The sequence below is a fragment of the Pan troglodytes genome, chromosome 20 (assembly GCF_028858775.2).
Source record: "Pan troglodytes isolate AG18354 chromosome 20, NHGRI_mPanTro3-v2.0_pri, whole genome shotgun sequence".
NCBI lineage: Eukaryota > Metazoa > Chordata > Mammalia > Primates > Hominidae > Pan > Pan troglodytes.
In genome coordinates, this window is record NC_072418.2 from 60,711,980 (window position 1) to 60,731,280 (window position 19,301).

The 19,301-nt window shown below is 46.2% G+C and overlaps 1 protein-coding gene across 5 annotated transcripts in view; it reads left to right on the plus strand.

Annotated features, from left to right (window-relative positions):
* The window catches only part of ZNF586 (zinc finger protein 586), a 44,965-nt gene that overhangs the window by 13,234 nt on the left and 12,430 nt on the right, over positions 1–19,301 (plus strand). For 2 of the 5 annotated variants that reach the window (XM_054673035.2, XM_003316738.6), the window contains exons 2-3: positions 6,348–6,474; positions 8,556–10,505. In XM_054673035.2, the coding sequence (XP_054529010.1) occupies positions 6,441–6,474; positions 8,556–9,601 (1,080 nt within the window). In that variant the 5' untranslated portion in view covers positions 6,348–6,440 and the 3' untranslated portion in view covers positions 9,602–10,505. Of the gene's footprint in view, positions 1–6,347; positions 6,475–8,555; positions 10,506–19,301 lie in introns of those variants that run through there. The other 3 variants (XM_063802322.1, XM_063802321.1, XM_016936975.4) reach the window with 3 other exon arrangements.

Below are 19,301 nucleotides of genomic sequence, written 5' to 3' on the forward strand. Positions count from 1 at the left end.
TCACTCTGTCGCCCAGGCTGGAGTGCAGTGGCGCGATCTCGGCTCACGGCAAGCTCCACCTCCCCGGTTCAAGCGATTCTCCTGCCTCAGCCTCCCGAGTAGCTGGGATTACAGGCGTGTGCCACCACGGGGTTTCACCATGTTGGCTAGGCTGGTCTCGAACTCCTGACCTTAGGTGATCCGCCCGCCTCGGCCTCCCAAAGTGCTGGGAATACAGGCGTGAGCCACCGCGCCTGGCCGAGGCGGAGTTGTTTCTTCAGTACCAGGCTGAGGGTTGAACTTTGACTGTGAGGACGCTAAAAGCCATGGACAGTTTTGAACAAAGGAGGAAATCTGTGTTAGAGTTACGATTCCCAAAAGATGTTCGAAGGAAGAACAGAGTTGAAGGCAGTGATGAGGACATTGAGAGGTTGAATCATTGAGAGGTGACATTGAGCACTGGGCCACAAGATTAGAGACTCAGTCTGAGGTCATCTGGCTGCAGGGCCAAAAAAAGCTTACAGAGAAGCCTGAGTCTATCAAATCCGAGCACAGACACATTTGTGAAAGCCCTGCCTTTTGGCACACCTCATGGCTACAGAAGCACTTACAGAATCCACAGTAGGAAGTAGGGGATGCTCTAGTCCTTCACTGGTCCTCATCCTAACCCACATGTCTAGATCTTGGCATCTTTTTTTTTTTTTCGGCGACGGGTTCTCACTCAACACCCAGGCTGGGTTGCGGTGACGCGATCACGGCGCAGCACGGCCTCGACCTCTCCGGGCTCAGGAGAGCCTCTCATCTCAGTCTCCCGAGTAACTGGCTTTTTGTATTTTTAGTAGAGGTGGGGTTTCACGGCCGGGCGCGGTGGCTCACGCCTGTAATCCTAGCACTTTGGGAGGCCGAGGCGGGCGGATCACGAGGTCAGGAGTTTGAGACCATCCTGGCTAACACGGTGAAACCCCTCCTCTACTAAAAATACAAAAAATTAGCCAGGCCTGGTGGCACACACCTGTAGTCCCAACTACTTGGGAGGCTGAGGCAGGAGAATCGCTTGAACCCGGGAGGCAGAGGTTGCAGTGAGCCGAGATCGCGCCACTGCACTCCAGCCTGGGCGACAGAGAAAGACTCCGTCTGAAAAAAAAAAAAAAAGAGAGAGAGAGAGAGATGGGGTTTCGCCATGTTGCCCAGGCTAGTCTCGAACCCTTGGGCTCAAGCAGTCCTCTTGCTTCGGCTTCCCAAAGTGCTGGGATGCCAAGCAGGAACTACCGCACCTCCTAGGACACTTAAGTGCCATTTCTCCGGTCCTTCAATCTGGGGATCTTGGAAAAACCTCAAACCCCAAACCTACATCAGTGACATAGGTTATGGGGAGTTGTTGCTATGTCTGTCAACTAATGTAACACATGTGGAGGGTTCACCCAGGAACTGATACTGGGGTGTGCAAATACTTACTTAGAAGTGAAACTAGAGGGGTGAGGTGATGTTACCAATTTCTTAATAGGCGCTGTCTGGTTACTGAGTGGGCAACAGACTGTGGGGTTGAGGGAGGAGGAAGATCAAACTGGAAGCTACTGCCCTAGTCGAGGTGAGGATTAATGGACTAGAGCTGTGGCTTAGGCAATGTGGCTAGATCTGGATTTGTGTTTTTTAGAGAGGCAAGTCAATTTTTTTTTTTTCCCAAGATGGAGTCTGGACCTGTTGCCCAGGCTGGAGTGCAATAGTGGAATCTTGGCTCACTGCAACCTCCGCCTCCTGAGTTCAAGCGATTCTCCTGCCTCAGCCTCCGGAGTAGCTGGGATTACAGGCGCGCGCCTCCACACCCAGCTAATTTTTGTATTTTTAGTAGAGACTAGGTTTCGCCATATTATCCAGGCTGCCTCGAACTCCTGACCTCGTGATCCACCCGCCTTGGCCTCCCAAAGTGCTGGGATTACAGGCTTGAGCCACCATGCCCAGCCCGGCAACTCAATTTTTAAATGTGAACAGTGAGAGCTTGAGAGGATTCAGGAAACACCCCTGGGTTTTTGATCTTAGCAGCTGTAGCAATGGGAGCTGCATCAACTGAGATGAGCAAGTTGATAGCAGGTGTAATATTCACTGAGGCTATCAGGAGGTTTGTTTTGGCCATTCTGCGTGGAAAAAAATACAAATTGCTTTTGCTCTGCTCTCCCCCACAACAATCAACACAGAGTACTTCTGTGACTAGATAATGTGTGGATGGTTTTCCTCATACACCAAGTAGTTCTGCAGTGGACATCAGATCCCACAGGGTGAAGTCTCAGTCCCAGGGGACTGTCCGCCAACCCCTTTCGATGCCAATCACAAGCCCCAGGAATTTTTTTTTTTTTTTTTTTACCTGTCCTTTGACTGACTTGCTAAAAATCAGGTTCCCATGACCCCTTCCTCGGCTTCCATTAAATTGCTAGAGCCAGTCACAGAACCTCAGGAGACGCTTTAATTTGCCAGTTTATTTTAAAGAGTATTTATTACAAAGGTTACAGATGGAGAGATGCATAAGGGGAAGCGACCCGGAGCTTTTATGATCTTCAGGCACACCACCGTCCAGAAACTTCCATGTGTTTGGCTATTTGGAAGCTCCCCAGACCCTGTCTTTATGGGGTTTTATGGAGGCTTTATTACATAGGCATGATTAATTAAATCATTGGCCCATGCTGATCAGCTTAACCTTTGGCCCCCTCTCCCCTTTCTGGAGATTGGGGTATGGGGCTGAACTTCCCAGACCTCGAATCCTGACATAGTCTCTTTTCCCTGACCGGTCTCCATCCTGAAGTTATCTAGGGGTTTCCAACCATCAGTCAACTCATTGCCATTCAAAGTCACTTATAAATTTGAGAATATCATGAATTTTAGGAGTTGCATGCCAGAAAAGGAGATGACCAAATATATATTTCACAATATCACACCCATATTAAGATTCTGAAATGTATTAGATACTACTTAGTGGAGCTATTAAATGGGCAGCTGGACACATAGATGCAAATATCTGGGGAAGCGTTGATATTGGAGGTATCTAATATATGGTAACTACTGTGTGGACTGAAATGATTGAGTCATGGCTCACATTTGGAAGGCACAACCTTCAGATTATGTTGATGACACCATTGGACAGGAAGTGGAGTTTGGGTTTCCTGCTTGTGTACCTGGTGATGGTATTGGATTTGAGAAACACAGGTAAGGGAGGTAAATGGCCATGAAGGGAGGATACAGCTGTTTCTTCTTTTTTTTTTTTTTTTTTTTTTTTGAGACAGAGTTTTGCTTTGTCGCCCAGACTAGAGTGCTGTGGTGCAATCTCGGCTCACTGCAACCTCCGCCTCCCGGGTTCAAGTGATTCTTCTGCCTCAGCCTCCCGAGTAGCTGGGATTATAGGTGCCTGCCACCATGCCTGGCTAATTTTTGTATTTTTAGTACAGACAGGGTTTCACCATCTTGGCTACGCTGGAAAGGGAGGATACATCTGACAGACTAGTTTGGCAAGTAACATAATGCTTCCAAGGAATGAATAGACTTGAGATGCATGCTGACGCATAGGAGTAGCTGAGGGAAGATGACACTCAGGCCAGAGCTTGTGTTTATTGGCCACTTTGTGGCCTTACCAAGATTTTGAGATGACTTTAGTGTGGCCTGGGGTGTTTGATTCAGCCTGGTGGATGTGGAGGCAAATATGGTCACCTTGTGAGAGTCACTATGCATGAGATTGATGACCAGTGGTTCTGGGCTTTGAATGGGGTTAGGTGGACAGAAGAAAATCATAGTTGCCGGGCATAGTGGCTCACACCTGTGATCCCAGCACTGTGGGAGGCCAAGGTGGGCAGATCACGTGAGGCCGGGGGTTCGAGATCAGCGTCGCCAACATGATGAAAGCCCATCTCTACTAAAAATACAAAAAAAGTAGCTGACGTGGTAGCAGGCACCTGTAATCCCAGATATTCGGGGGCTGAGACAGGAGAATCGCTTGAACCTGGGAGGCAGAGGTTGCAGTGAACCGAGATTGTGTCATTGCACTCTAGCCTGGGTGACAAGAGTGAAACTCCGTCTCAAAAAAAAAAAAAAAAAAAAAGTCAGCCGGGCGCGGTGGCTCACACCTGTAATCCCAGCACTTTCGGAGGCCGAGGTGGGCGGATCACTTGAGGTCGGGAGTTGGAGACCAGCCTGACCAACACGGAGAAACCCCGTCTCTACTAAAAAATATAAAATTAGCCAGGCGTGGTGGCTAATGCCTCTAATCCCAGCTACTCGGGAGGCTGAGGCAGGAGAATCACTTGAACCTGGGAGGTGGAGGTTGCAGTGAGCCGAGATCGCGCCATTGCACTCCAGCCTGGGCAACAAGAGTGAAACTCCATCTCAAAAATATAAATAAATAAATAAATAAATAAAAAGTCATAGTTTCTGAGGATAGCAAATGCAGCACAGAAGTGGAATAGAACCATAAATATCTGAAAATGCTAGTGGTTCTTTTTGTCTGTGGATTTATGCATGGAGGGCTTCATAGAGTGATTTGGGGCTACCATTGCTATTGAGAAACATTGGAATTCTGTGGTAATTTTGGATTCCTTTTTAATTTACCAAGACTACTGTGGATGATGTCAGCCACATTATGGTGTAAGCCCTAAAGTTAAGGTCAGTATCATGTGCTACCTTCATGTCTGGTGATACCAGTACTACCTCTAATGGTCTGAGTGCAAATCCCCCTCCCCACTCTGCTCTTTGGGATAATGTGTCCTAGCCTAACTACCCTTTTAATCAAGAGGACTAGACAGAGTTCCTGGTTATTATTTATTTGTAGCAGGTTTCAGTTTCTTTTTTTCTTTTTTTTTTTTTTTGAGACGGAGTCTCGCTCTGTCGCCCAGGCTGGAGTACAGTGGCGGATCTCAGCTCACTGCAAGCTCCGCCTCCTGGGTTCATGATTCTCCCGCCTCAGCCTCCTGAGTACCTGGGACTACAGGCACCCGCCACCACGCCCGGCTAATTTTTGTATTTTTAGTAGAGACGGGGTTTCACCATGTTAGCCAGGATGGTCTCGATCTCCTGACCTCGTGATCTGCCCACCTCGGCCTCCCAAAGTGCAGGGATTATAGGCGTGGGCGTGAGCCACCGCACCCAATGCAGGTTTCAATTTCATTTCTACCCACAGAGTTACTCAAGCCAGTTGCAGCTGGGTGTGGTATCGCACACCTGTGGTCCCAGCTACTCAGGAGGCTGAGATGGGAGGATTGCTGGAACCCAGGAAGTTCAGGCTGCAGTGAGCTGTGATTGTGCCACTATGCTCCAGCAGGAGTGACAGAACAAGACCCTGTCTCAAAAATTAAAAATAAAAACAAGCCAGTTGCGTTCTTTTACGGGAATCAGGGACTATCACACCCTCTTGACTGAGCAAAGCTTACATACCACAATCCCTGGTTGCTCTTTTTTTTTTTTTTTTTTTGAGACAGGGTCTTGCTCCGTTGCCCAGGCTGGAGTGCAGTGGTGCCATCTGGGCTCACTGCAACCTCCATCTCCTGGGTTCAAATGATTCTCCTGTCTCAGGCTCCTGAGTAGCTGGGACTACAGGTGCATGCCACCACACCCAGCCAATTTTTGTATTTTAGTAGAGACGGGGTTTCACCTTGTTGGTCAGGCTGGTCTCGAACTCCTGACCTCAGGTGATCCACCCGCCTCGGCGTCCCGAATTACTGGGATTACAGGCGTGCGCCACCGTGCCCGGCCACTCTCTCTTATGCATAGTGCAACCCCCATGTGGCTCTCTGTGGTGAGTGGTGTCCTCTTCTCTCAAGCGCTGAGCATATTTGATTAATGAACTTTCTTGATGACTTGTGTTCAGCGTCAGGTGTTGTGTTTGGCCATCATCATAACCCTAGGGTGAAACTCCTACTCTTTACCAGTAGAAGAAAGGGGGATTAAAATACTGTAACTTCTGGCAAGACCAGAGAGAGGCCTATAGTGTGGGCAGTTAGGTGGTGGTGGCAATTGGCATGTGTCTGTGGTGTCCAAAGATGGGAAGGATGTGTACGTACATAAGGATTATGTTTGAAAGGCCTCAGGCACTGCACTGGGATTCATGTGACCTTTGCTGTACCAGGGGAATTGCTAGAAAGGAGAGGATGGAACCCTTTATTTCAGGACCACAGCATAGATACCTGTGTGCTTATCTGCCTCTTGTTGCTGACGGCTATGTGTCATGATTAATGGTCCCATGAGGACACAGTGGCACTAGTGGGCAAAATTTCTCCTCTGAGTTGGGGATCCTGGGAGGAGGAGGATGGGCAAGGGTAGATATGTTGGGGAAGTGGACTGTGGGTCTTCAGCATAGGGGCCATTTGTGGTTTCATCTATCCCCATCATAACAGAGCAGTGTGACCTTTGAAGATGTGGCTGTAAACTTTTCCCTGGAGGAATGGAGTCTTCTTAATGAGGCTCAGAGATGCCTGTACCGTGACGTGATGCTGGAGACCTTGACACTTATATCCTCCCTGGGTAAGGTACTCATATTCACCTGTGACCTGAGTTAGTCTGTGCCCCTCACCTTTATGCCTTATCTCTTTCTCACACCAGGACCATGGACACAGCTTCATTCTCCAGTTCTCTGGAGAGGTTCTGTTGTTGGTTGGACTGAGGTGTACGTACTGCCCTCTCCTTTCCTTGAGCAGGCCCAACCTGCTTTGTTGCAGGCTTCCAGGGAAGGAGTCAGGGTCAGGAGTCTTAAAGTCACCCTAATGCCTCCCACCTTGGTTGTCCTCTGCCTGTCTGGGTGACTGTGCAGATCCAAGGCTTCTGTTTGTCTCAAGTTCCGTTTCCCTCCTTTAGCTCACATTTGTTCATGCTACGAATTGTCGTCACTGATGTGGTCATTATGTACATGAACCACAACCTATTCTTGCAATACCCTACTTCAAAATTCTTTTTGTAGTATTTCATCAGGCACAATAACACCTGTCATCCCAGCTCTTCAGAGGCTACTCGGAGCCCAGGAGTTTGAGGCCAGCCTGGCCAACATAGCAGGTTCTCATCTCTAAAAATATATAGGAAGGAATTCTTTTTGTAATACTTAGTTTCTTTTCCTGTGGAATATCAAATGCAGAGTTGTTCTGAGCCAGCATTGGCTGTTCGTCTGTCCTATTTTTCCCTTAGTACTTACATTATCGAGTTTCCATGTAGTTGCTCATCTTGGTGGTGAAATGAAGAGCCCGTGGTTGTCCCTAAGATGTAAATGAGTCCAGCCTTAGCAAGGACTTGGGGCAGCTTGGTTCTGAAGAATAGCATGTCAGTAAGGTCATGACATCAGGGCTGTATTCAAATTATGCCATAGACCTCTTCTATTTGACTAGTATTTTCATGCCAATAGAAGTAGCCCCACTTTATGTCTTTCCTTCCCCATTCTTGAGAGTGCCAGTTTATTAGTCCTACACCTTGTTGCTTCTGCTATTACATCCAGCCCAGGACTAATTTTCATATATCTGGACTCCACGTCTCACCTATTTTTCTCACGGCTCTGTCTGCAGTGGTCTTCAATATTGGCTCATGTATTTTGTATTATGAAGTATATACCCATTCTTTTTTTTTTTTTTTTTTTTTTTTGAGATGGAGTTTCGCTCTTGTTTCCCAGGTTGGAGTGCAATAGTGCGATCTCGGCTCACTGCAACCTCCGCCTCCCAGGTTCAAGTGATTCTCTGGCCTCAGCCTCCTGACTAACTAGGATTACAGGGGCCCACCACCACGCCCGGCTAATTTTTGGGGTATTTTTAGTAAAGATAGGGTTTTACCATGCTGGCAAGGCTGGTCTTGAACTGACCTCAGGTGATCCACGCCCCTCAACTTCCCAAAGTGCTGGGATTACAGGTGTGAGCCACCGCGCCCAGCCTCTATGGAGTATATAATCTTTTTTTTTTTTTTTCTTGAGACAGTTTGCTCTGTTGCCCACGCTGGAGTGCAGTGGCACAGTCTAGGCTCACTGCAACCTCCGCCTCCCAGGTTCAAGCAAGTCTCCTGCCTCAGCCTCCCGAGTAGCTGGGATTACAGGTGCATGCCACCACACCTGGCTAACTTTTATTTTTAGTAGAGACGGGGTTTTGCCATGTTGGCTGTTGACCAGGCTGGTCTCAAACCCCTGACCTTGTGATCCACCCGCCTTGGCCTCGCAAAGTGCTGGGATTAGAGGCATGAGCCACGGTTCTCGGCCACGTATATACCTATTCTTAACAGTCCCTGACCAAAGGATGTTGTGCTCTAGTCATGTTGGGGGGGGCCTGGACATATTATTTATATAGTACTCACATGTCATCAGCAAATAAGGTTCCACAGGCAAGTTGTTTGCAAATGAAGGAGTTATAGACCCTGCCTTTATTCTGTCTGTTGCCTCATTTAGTCATGCCCTTGACAATATGAGGCCTTCTATATCTGTGATAATGCTAAGCAGCCCCAACCTCAACCTGAACCCAACTCCCTGTTTGTGCAAATAATTCCATAGACTAGTTTTTTGGTTTGTCAGATACTCTTGTGGGTAGGCTGCATACTCAACAAAGTCAACATGTACCTCACCAGCATTTCTTTGCTTTTAGGTTGTTGGCATGGAGGGGAAGATGAGGCAGCACCTTCTAAGCAGAGCACGTGTATACATATATACAAAGACCAGGGAGGTCATAGTGGAGAAAGGCCTTATGAGTGTGGGGAATATAGGAAATTATTTAAGAACAAGTCCTGCCTCACTGAACCCAGAAGAGATCACAAACACAGGAATGTTCGCACTGGAGAAAGGCCTTATGAGTGCAGCAAATATGGGAAATTATTTCACCAAAAGCCTACACTCCATATTCATGAGAGATTTCATACTGGGCAAAAGACCTATGAGTGCAGTGAGTGTGGAAAATCATTTCACCAAAGCTCTTCACTCTTGCAGCATCAGACACTTCACACTAGAGAAAGGCCTTATGAGTGTATTGAATGTGGGAAAGCCTTTGCTGAAAAGTCCAGTCTCATTAACCACAGGAAAGTTCACTCTGGAGCAAAGCGTTATGAATGCAATGAATGTGGGAAGTCCTTTGCTTATACATCTAGTCTCATTAAACACAGGAGGATTCACACTGGAGAGAGGCCTTATGAGTGCAGTGAATGTGGGAGATCCTTTGCTGAAAACTCCAGTCTTATTAAACACTTGAGAGTTCACACAGGAGAAAGGCCTTATGAATGCGTTGAGTGTGGAAAATCATTTCGCCGAAGCTCTTCACTCTTGCAGCATCAGAGAGTTCACACTAGAGAAAGGCCTTATGAATGTAGTGAATGTGGGAAATCCTTTAGCTTAAGGTCCAACCTCATTCACCATCAGCGAGTTCATACTGGAGAAAGGCATGAGTGTGGGCAGTGTGGGAAATCCTTTAGCCGAAAATCTAGCCTTATTATACATCTGAGAGTTCACACTGGAGAAAGGCCTTATGAGTGCAGTGACTGTGGGAAATCCTTTGCTGAAAACTCCAGCCTTATTAAACACTTGAGAGTTCACACTGGAGAAAGGCCATATGAATGCATTGATTGTGGAAAATCATTTCGCCACAGTTCTTCGTTCCGTCGCCATCAGAGAGTTCATACTGGAATGAGGCCTTATAAGTGAAGCAAATTTTGGAAATTCTCTTGCCCAGGCTTTTTGCTCCTTCAAGGCCAGAGAGTTCACACCGGATCAAGGTGTTATGAGTGTGACAAATGGGGAATATTCTTTAGCTAGAACGCTAGCTTCTTTACATAAAAGAGTGCTCCCACTGAAGAAGTGCCTTTTGAGTGCAATGAATGTGAGAAAGCCTTCAGCCCTCTCATTGGTTACCACAATATTTACATGAGGAAAATACCACAGATGTGGAGGTAATATTATTTTTTCTTCATTATAACACTGGAGGAAACCCCTTATGAGGATGCCATCTGCCTAAATTGAATGTCATACATCAAATAGCTGCATACATTCCAGGTATGTGGGAACTGCATAGTATTTTTCGACCTGCCCAGGTCTCTTGCTAGACTTCTGTGACTTACAGTTCTCTTCTAAAAAGCATTTCACCTTTACCACTTGGCAGGTGCCCACAGTACATCATTCGCCTAACTCATCATGATCCAGAAGTAACTTTGATTTTGTTTCATTCAACAGAGGGATTTTTTAGTATCCTCAGCACTCATTCTATTCTCATTTCTTTCTCTCCAATGAGTTAGGCCATGAACCTGACTCATTTTTGGCACAGAGGACTCTTCTGATAACTTGAAAAAATGGACTACCTTTTTCAGGGATCTTTTGGATCTCACAGAATTCTTAAGATGGAATTTTCCAGCCTGCCAGTCATGAATCTCAGACAGTCTGCCACCTATTGCCCTGATTTGTGTTATAATAAAGGCCTTGTTGCTTAAGACACCTTCAGTCTTTGCAGGAGGGCATGGAAGCTCCAAGTGCTTTTCTCATGCTTTACCCTATGCATCTCTTTATCTGCATCTTTTGTACTATTTATAATTAACCAGTAAATTATTTTCCGTGAGTTTTATGTGCCATTCTATCAAATTAGTCAAATCCAGTTGGGGGGTCCACGGGATTTGTGGTTTATAGCTCATCAGTCAAAAGCAGAGGCTCTGGGGCTTTGATTGTCATCAGAAATGGGAGCCTCAGTCTTGGTGACTGAGTCCTCAAACTGGGGGATGTGATGCTATCTGCAGGTAGATAATGACTGAGTTGAACTGGAGGACCCCCAGCTTGTGTCCACGGGAGGATTGCTTGGTGTGTGTGGAAAACACCCTGCACATCTGGTCACAGAATTATTCCATATTGATTGTTGTTGTGTTGTGTGACAGACAATAGAGGAAAAGTTTATTTTTTTCTACACATATGCTGTGGCTTCCCTTCTATTATTCCATATCTTTCAACTCCTGCCATACTATTTCTTTCTCTCCAAGTTTTTGTTCTTCCTCAGAGTTCCCATAAATGGAAAGGATACACACTTCGTTGAAATAAGAATTTCATGTTAGCCAAGTTTTCAGGATAGCCATGAGTTTCACTTAATTATCTGAGAACTTAGAGCTTACTGTCCTCTACTTACTATCCACTGAGACTTAATGTGTTCTTGGCCATCACAGAAACTTTACTAGCTACTTATGCCATTGTCAATGGATAACTCTCTGAATCCACATTAATAACTTTGTAATTAGCTTAGTCCTCAGCTGTTTTTCAGAGATAATCCCCAGTCTTCATGCAGACACTATCACTGCACCTACAGGTGAAATGATAATCACTTCCTAGCAAGGAGGTTGGATCATGGAATACAAGATAATTTCTCAGGAATCAGATGGTCTTGTTCCACACCTGCAGGAATGTCAACATTGCAACCACCATGGCAAATATTGATTTAATAAACAATTACTATTCCCAGATAAGTGTCAAAATCTTAGAAGAAATTGTCATATCTTAGACAATTTAGAAGTGATGGAGGGTGGATGATGAGAAATTATCGCACCACTGCACTCCAGCCTGGGCGACAGAGCAAGACTCTGTCTCAAAAAAAAAAAAAAAAAAAGCTTTACTCACATAAAGTGAAGAACAAGAAGACTTTTTTGAGTAGATGTTTAGTGTCCTTATAACATTTTTTGTATATGCATTTTTTTCCTTTTGGGAACATGATTTACAAATGCGAGCTGCAGGGCTATTGCATTAACGTGTTGAATGCAAGAGTTAAAACTTCCTGTCCCATTTAGTGAATGGAAAAATACTTAAGTTACATGAATAAAAATTGTAAATTACAAATAGCAAGATAGTTAAGGATGTAAAACATGTCAATCCCTAAATGTTACTTAATGACATCATGTTTTATAGGTACATTTTATTTTCAGTTACTAGTATTTTATTCCCTTGCTGGAAAGATGTCCAGTGATTCTGAATCAATACAGGTGTGTGGGATGTCATCTAGAAGTCATAAAATGGCTTATTCAGATTAACCATGTTATGACCACTCACACTCGCTGATACATATCTTCCTGTCACTTCCGTGGAGAGTGAAATTTTCTCTTTTATTTTTTATTCTTTGAGACAGAGTTTCACTCTTGTTGCCCAGGCTGGGGTGCAATGGCGTGATCTCAGCTCACTGCAACCTCCACCTCCCAGGTTCAAGTCATTCTCCTGTCTCAGCCTCTAAGAGTAGCTGGGATTACAGGTGCCCACGACCATGCCCGGATAATTTTTGTATCTTTAGTAGAGACGGGGTTTTGTTATGTTGGCCAGGCTGGTCTCAAACTCCTGACGTCAGATGATCCGCCTGCCTCAGCCTCCTAAAGTGCTGGGAGTACAAGCGTGCGCCACCACGCCCAACCAAAATTTTCTTGATAACACCCTAATTATATTCCCACAAAACCTTTGTAGTCAGAGAAAATCTGTAGTTTATAAAGACAAAGTTTTTAGTAATGAGAGCAGTTTTAGGATCTGTAGGCTCTTGTCTGTATAATTAATACAACATTTCTTAATTCACATATGAAATGTTCTTTTTTGTTTTTTTTTTTTTGGAGACAAAGTTTTGCTCTTGTTGCCCAGGCTGGAGCGCAGTGGCACGATCTCGGCTCCCTGCAACCTCCGCCTCCTGGGTTCAAGCGATTCTCCTGCCTCGGCCTCCTGAGCAGCTGGGATTACAGGTGTCCACCACCACACCCAGCTAATTTTTTGTATATTTAGTAGAGACGAGGTTTCACCATGTTGACCAGGCTGGTCTTGAACTTCTGACCTCAGGTGATCCACCCGCCTCGGCCTCCCAAAGTGCTGGGATTACAGGCGTGAGCCACCGTGCCCGGCCTGTTCTGCTTATATATGACTAAAATTTATGTGAAAATTTCTGTATAAGGCCAGGCTTGGTGGCTCACGCCTGTAATCCCAGCACTTTGGGAGGCCAAGGTGGGTGGATCACCTGAGGTCAGGAGTTTGAGAACAGCCTGACCCACATGGAGAAACCCCATCTGTACTAAAAATACAAAATTAGCTGGGCTTGGTGGCGCATGCCTATAATCCCAGCTACTTGGGAAGGCTGAGGCAGGAGAATCGCTTGAACCTGGGAGGTGGAGTTTGCGGTGAGCCAAGATCACACTGTTGCACTCCAGCCTGGGCAACAAGAGCAAACTTCCGTCTCAAAAAAAGAAAAAGAAAATTTCTGTACAAAATATTTAGATTTCCTTCCTATTCTCAATATATTAGTGTGCTTTATCATTCTAACTTTTTGGTATTTTGATTATGCTAGTAATTTCTTAGTTTTGTTCAATTTTAATGTGATATATAAATCAATATATTCCCTGATAAATTTTTACATGATTTATATAAATTTGTTGTTGTTGGCCGGGCATGGTGGTTCACACCTGTAATCCCAGCACTTTGGGAGGCTGAGGCAGACAGATCATCTGAAGTCAGGAGTTTGAGACCAGCCTGGCCAACATGGCGAACCGTCTCTACTAAAAATAAAAAATTAGCCGGGTGTGGTGGCATGCACCTGCAGTCCCAGCTACTCGGGAGGCTGAGGCAGGAGAATTGCTTGAACCTGGGAGGTGGAGGTTGCAGTGAGCCAAGATGGCTCCACTGCACTCCAGCCTGGGTGATAGAGTGAAACTCCGTCTCAAATAAATAAATAAATAAATTTGTTGTAGTATATTTTCTCCTTGAATTACTTACTCTAAAACAAGTAACTTTACTAACCTCTACTTGGTCTACCTGGTTAATTAATTCTTTCTTTTCTTTTTTTGTTTTTTTGAGACGGAGTCTCACTGTGGCCCAGGCTGAAGTGCAGTGGCACAATCTCAGCTCACTGCAACCTCTGCCTCCCAGGTTCAGGTGATTCTCCTACTTCAGCCTCCCGAGTAGCTGGGATTACAGGTGCCTGCCACCACGCCTGGCTAATTTTTCTATTTTTTGTAGAGATGAGGTTTCACCATTGTTGGCCAGGCTGGTCTTGAACTCCTGACCTCAGGTGATCCAGCCGCCTCGGCCTCCCAAAGTACTGGGATTACAGGCGTGAGCTACCATGCCCAGCCTAATTAATTATTTTTCAAATATCTTTAAACTGATCCAATTCATGATCCTAAAATGCACAGTGGCAAATGCTGTTAGAGTACATTATTCTACATACTGAATCTTCTGTTTCCATAGTTAAGTTTCTGGTTTATTAGGAGACATTTTTTTTTCTTTCCAGAATTTTAATGCAAGTTTTACTTTTTCAAATTAATAAAATGTTAGCAACAGAGAATAACTTGGGAAAACAAGCAGCATTTTTATTTCAATCATTCTTCATTTGAATGCACTAGGAAGCTGGAGAATTTTAGACTCTTAAGAAATGTACTTTAAAGCCAGGCACCATGGCTCTGTAGTCCCAGCTTCTCAGAAAGCTGAAACAGGAGGATTACATGAGCTCGAGTTTGAGTAAGGCCTGGGCGACATACTCTCTTTAAAAAAATTCAGTTCATGCGGGTGCGGTGGCTCACGCCTGTAATCCCAGCACTTTGGGAGGCTGAGGCAGGCGGGTTGCCTGAGCTCAGGAGTTCGAGACCACCCTGGGCGAGACGGTGAAACCCTGTCTCTACTAAAATACAGAAAATTAGCCGGACGAGCCGGCATGCGCCTGTAGACCCAGCTACTCAGGAGGCTGAGGCAGGAGACTTGCTTGAACCCGGGAGGCGGAGGTTGCAGTGAGCCGAGATGTGCTACTGCGCTCCAGCCTGGGCGACAGAGTGAGACTCATCTCAAATAAATAAATAAGATAATAAAATCCAGTTCAGTAAAATGTGCCTGATAAAATATAAGTGACTACTGGCCGGGAGCAGTGGCTCACGCCTGTAATCCTAGCACTTTGAGAGGCCAAGGCAGGTGGATCACCTGAGGTCCGGAGTTTGAGACCAGCCGAGTCAACATGGTGAAACCCTGTCTTTACTAAAAAATACAAAAATTAACTGGGTGTGGTGGCACATTCCTGTAATCCTGGCTACTTGGGAGGCTGAGGCAGGAGAATTGCTTGAACCCTCCGGGCGGAGGTTGCAGTGAGCTGAGATCACACCACTGCACTCCAGCCTGGGCGACAGGGCAAGACACCGTCTCAACAAAACATATATAAGTAATGAATGAATATTATGTCAATATTCTAAGTCAGAATGTTACTGTAATACTTTTTAATTCTCATTCCATTTAAAATAACTGGTTAATTTTCAAATCATAATGAAATTTTTACAAATTTATGTGTAGTACAAAGCATGCATATACATTCATATATATTATATGTATATATAGCCTTTAAAAATATTTATGAGCTTTATGCCGGGCGCAGTGGCTCACGCCTGTAATCCTAGCACTTTGGGAGGCGGAGGCGGGCGGATCACGAGGTCAGGAGATCAAGATCATCCTGGCTAACACAGTGAAACCCCGTCTCTACTAAAAATACAAAAAAATTAGCCGGGCATGGTGGGCCGCTGTAGTCCCAGCTACTCGGGAGGCTGAGGCAGGAGAATGGCGTGAACCCGGGAGGCGAAGCTTGCAGTGAGCCGAGATCGCGCCACTGCACTCCAGCCTGGGCTACAGAGCCAGACTCCGTTCTAAAAAATATATATATACACACACACACACACACACACACACACACACACACTAGCTTTAGCTTCCAGTAGATGCAATTTATGTCTTTATGACCCTATGTAATGAAATGTCCATTTTGATTCGTGGCTCTTGATGGCATCTCAAATGATGTCTTAGATCTGCGAAGAAGCTCAGCATCACAAATTCTGAAATAAGTCTCCAAACACACGGGTAATCGGTTGCACACAGTACCCGCAGAAATGCGCGTATGGCCTCTTCTAAGATGGGGGAGCCTCCTCTGCAACTGGACCTGGAGTTGCCATTTCCTAACGCCCGTCGCGGTGGAGCTTAGCCCCTTCTTCCGAAAGTCAGGTTGGAGGCGGCCTTTAAGCGCCGCGCGTCTCTCGGAACTTAAATATTACCCGGAATCGTCTCTGTGAATTGGAAAGCCCAATGAAGCCTCAGAGAAGCCGCGCCATTGCGGAGGCACATAACGTCAAGCAGGGACTTCCTGCGTCCTCGCCGCGGTGGCCATTTTGGCTTGTCAGGACCGTCCACCTATGCTGCGTCTGTACCTCTTTGTCAGGACCGAGAGCGCGCGAGAGCAGTGGTTGTGCCCATTGCACACAGGCGGATCTGAGGCTTGGCGACGCCGCTGGTCGCGACCTGGGACAGGACGAGCACAGGAACCGCCTGGCCTGCGTCCCCGCCCGCGCATGAAGTCGTGGCGGCGGCCGCTCAAGTGAGCGCTGCGACCTCCAGGCCTCACCCGCCATCCCCACACAGACCCTGAGACCCCTGACTGTGAGGGGCGCTTCCTCGCGTCCTTGCAGCTCAGGCCTCTGTCAGGGACCTAGAGGCGCCGGCGGGTGGAATCCCTGTTTCCGACACCCGGTTGATGCGGTCGGGAGAGCGAGACTGGCCGAGGGACCGGCTTAGGCAAAGGCCTGGAGGCACGACTGCGCCAGGAGGATTCGGAACACAGGGACATCTTGTGTCCACTGAGAACAAAGTATGAGTCGGAGTTATTTCCTCAGTACCAGGCTGAGGATTGATCTTTGTGAGGACCATAGAAGCCATGGACAGTTTTGAACAAAGGAGGAAATCTGTGTTAAAGAGTTAAAGATTCCGAAAAGATGTTCAAAGGAAGAACGGAGTGTAAGGCGGTGATGAGGACAGTGAGGCATTGAGAGGTTGAATATTTGCTCAAGGTCACATAGCTGCTAAGAGGTGACATTGAGCACTGGGCCACAAGATTAGAGACTCAGCCTGAGGTCACCTGGCTACAGGGCCAAAAAAAGCTTACAGAGAAACCTGAGTCTATCAAATCCCAGCAGGGACACATTCCTGAAAGCCCCGCCTTTTGGCACACCTTCTCATGGCTATGGAAGTATTTAAGGAACCCACAGAAGGAAGTATAGGATGCTCTAGTCCCTCACTGGTCCTCATCCTCACCTATATGTCTAGATCTTAATGTCCTGGGAATTTATTTATTTATTTAGCGACAGAGTGTCACTCTTGGTACCCAGGTTGGAGTGCAGTGATGCGATCATGGCTCAGCATAGTCTTGACCTCCCCAGGCTCAGGTGATCCTCCCATCTCAGTCTCCCGAGAAACTGGCTAATTTTTGTATTTTTAATAGAGACGGGGTTTTGCCATGTTGCCTAAGATGGTCGAAAACTCCTGGGCTCAAGCAATCCTCCCGCCTTGGCCTCCTAAAGTGCTGGGATTACAGGCGTGAGCCGCTGGTCTGGCCAGGCCTCCTAGGACTCTTAAGTGCAATTTCTCCTGTCCTTCGATCTGGGGATCTTGCAAAATCCTCAAACCCCAAACCTAAGTCACTGACACAGGCTATGGAGAAGTGTTTTCATGTCTGTCGACCGGTGGGAAACACATGTGGTGGATTAACCCAGGAAGGATACTGGGATGTGCAAATGGCTTAGAAGTGAAACTGGAGAGGCCGGGCGTGGTGGCTCTCGCCTGTAATCCCAGAACTTTGGGAGGTCAAGGCGGGTGGATCGCTTGAGGTCAGGAGATCTAGACCAGTCTGGCCAACATGGTAAAACCCAGTCTCTACTAAAAATACAAAAATCAGCTGGGCATGGTGGCGGGTGCCTGGAATCTCAGCTACTCGCAGGCTGAGGTGTAAGACTCCCTTGAACCTGGGAGATGGAGGCTGCAATGAGCCAAGATTGTGCCAATCTGCACTCGAGCCTGAGCAACAAAGTGAGAATCCATCGCGAAAAAAAAAGAAAGTGAAACTGGAGGGGGTTAAATGATGTTACCAGTGTTTTAACAGGTTCTGTCTGGTTACAGAGTGGACAACAGACTGTGGGGTTGAGGGAGGAGGAAGATCAAACTGGAAGCTACTGCCCTAGTCCAGATGCTCAAATCCTGACAGTCTTTTCCCTGACCAGTCTCCATCCTGAAGTTATCTAGGGGTTACCAACCATCATTCAACTCATTACCATTCAAAGTCACTTATAAATTTGAGAGTTTCATGAATTTTAGGAGTTCCATGCCAGGAAAGGAGATGACCAAATATATATTTCACAATATCACAGCCATGTTAAGATTCTGAAATGTAATAGATAATACTTAGTGGAGCTATCAAATGGGCACCTAAACCCATGGATGCAAATATCTGGGGAAGGGTTAATATTGGAGCTATCCAATATATGGTAGCCACTGTGTGGAGCAAGATGAGTGAGTCATGGATCACATTTGGAAGGGGCAACCTTCAGATTATGGTGGTGACACTACTAGGAAGACAGGAAGCGGAGGTTGGGTTTCCTGCTTGTGTACCTGGTGATGGTATTGTACTTCAGAAAACAGGTGAGGGAGGTAAATGGCCATGAAGGGAGAATATATCTGGTAGTCTAGTTTGGCAGGTGACATAGGCTTCCAAGGAATGAATAGACATGAGATGCAAGCAGAAGCATAGGAGTAGCTGAGGGAAGATGACACTCAGCCTGGACCTTGTGCTAATTCGCCACTCTGTGGCCACACCACGATATTGAGATGACTTTTATGGGGCCTGGGGTGTTTCATTCAGCCTGGTGGATATGGAGGCAAATAAGGTCACCTTGTGAGAGTCACTAGGCCCGAGATTGATGGCCAATGGGTCTAGGCTTTGAATGGAGTTAGGTGGACAGAAGAAAGTCATAATTTCTGAAGATAACAAATGCAGCACAGAAGTGGAATAGGGCCATGAATACCTGAAAACACTAACGTTCTTTTTTTCCTGTGGATTTATGCATGGAGGGCTTCGTATAATGACTTGGTACTACCACTGCTATTAGGAACCATTGGAATTCTGTGATAATTTTGGATTGCTTTTTAATTCACCAAGACTACTGTGGATGATGTCAGCCACATTATGGTGTGAGCCCTAAATTTAAGTTCAATATCATGTGCTACCTTCATATCTGGTGATACTAGTATTACCTCAAATGGTCTGAGTACAAATCCCCCTTCCCACTCTGCTCTTTTGGATAATGTGTCCTAGCCTAACTACCCTTTTAATCAAGAGGACTAAGCAGAGTTCCTGTTTATTATTTATTTGTAGCAAGTTTGAATTTCATTTCTACACATAGAGTTAATTCAAACAAGCCAGTTACAGCTGGGTGTGGTGTCGCACACCTATGGTCCCAGCCACTCGGGAGGCTGAGGTAGGAGGATCCCTGAAACCTGGAAAGTTCAGGCTGCAGTGAGCTGTAATTGCACCACTACGCTCCAGCAGGAGTGACAGAGC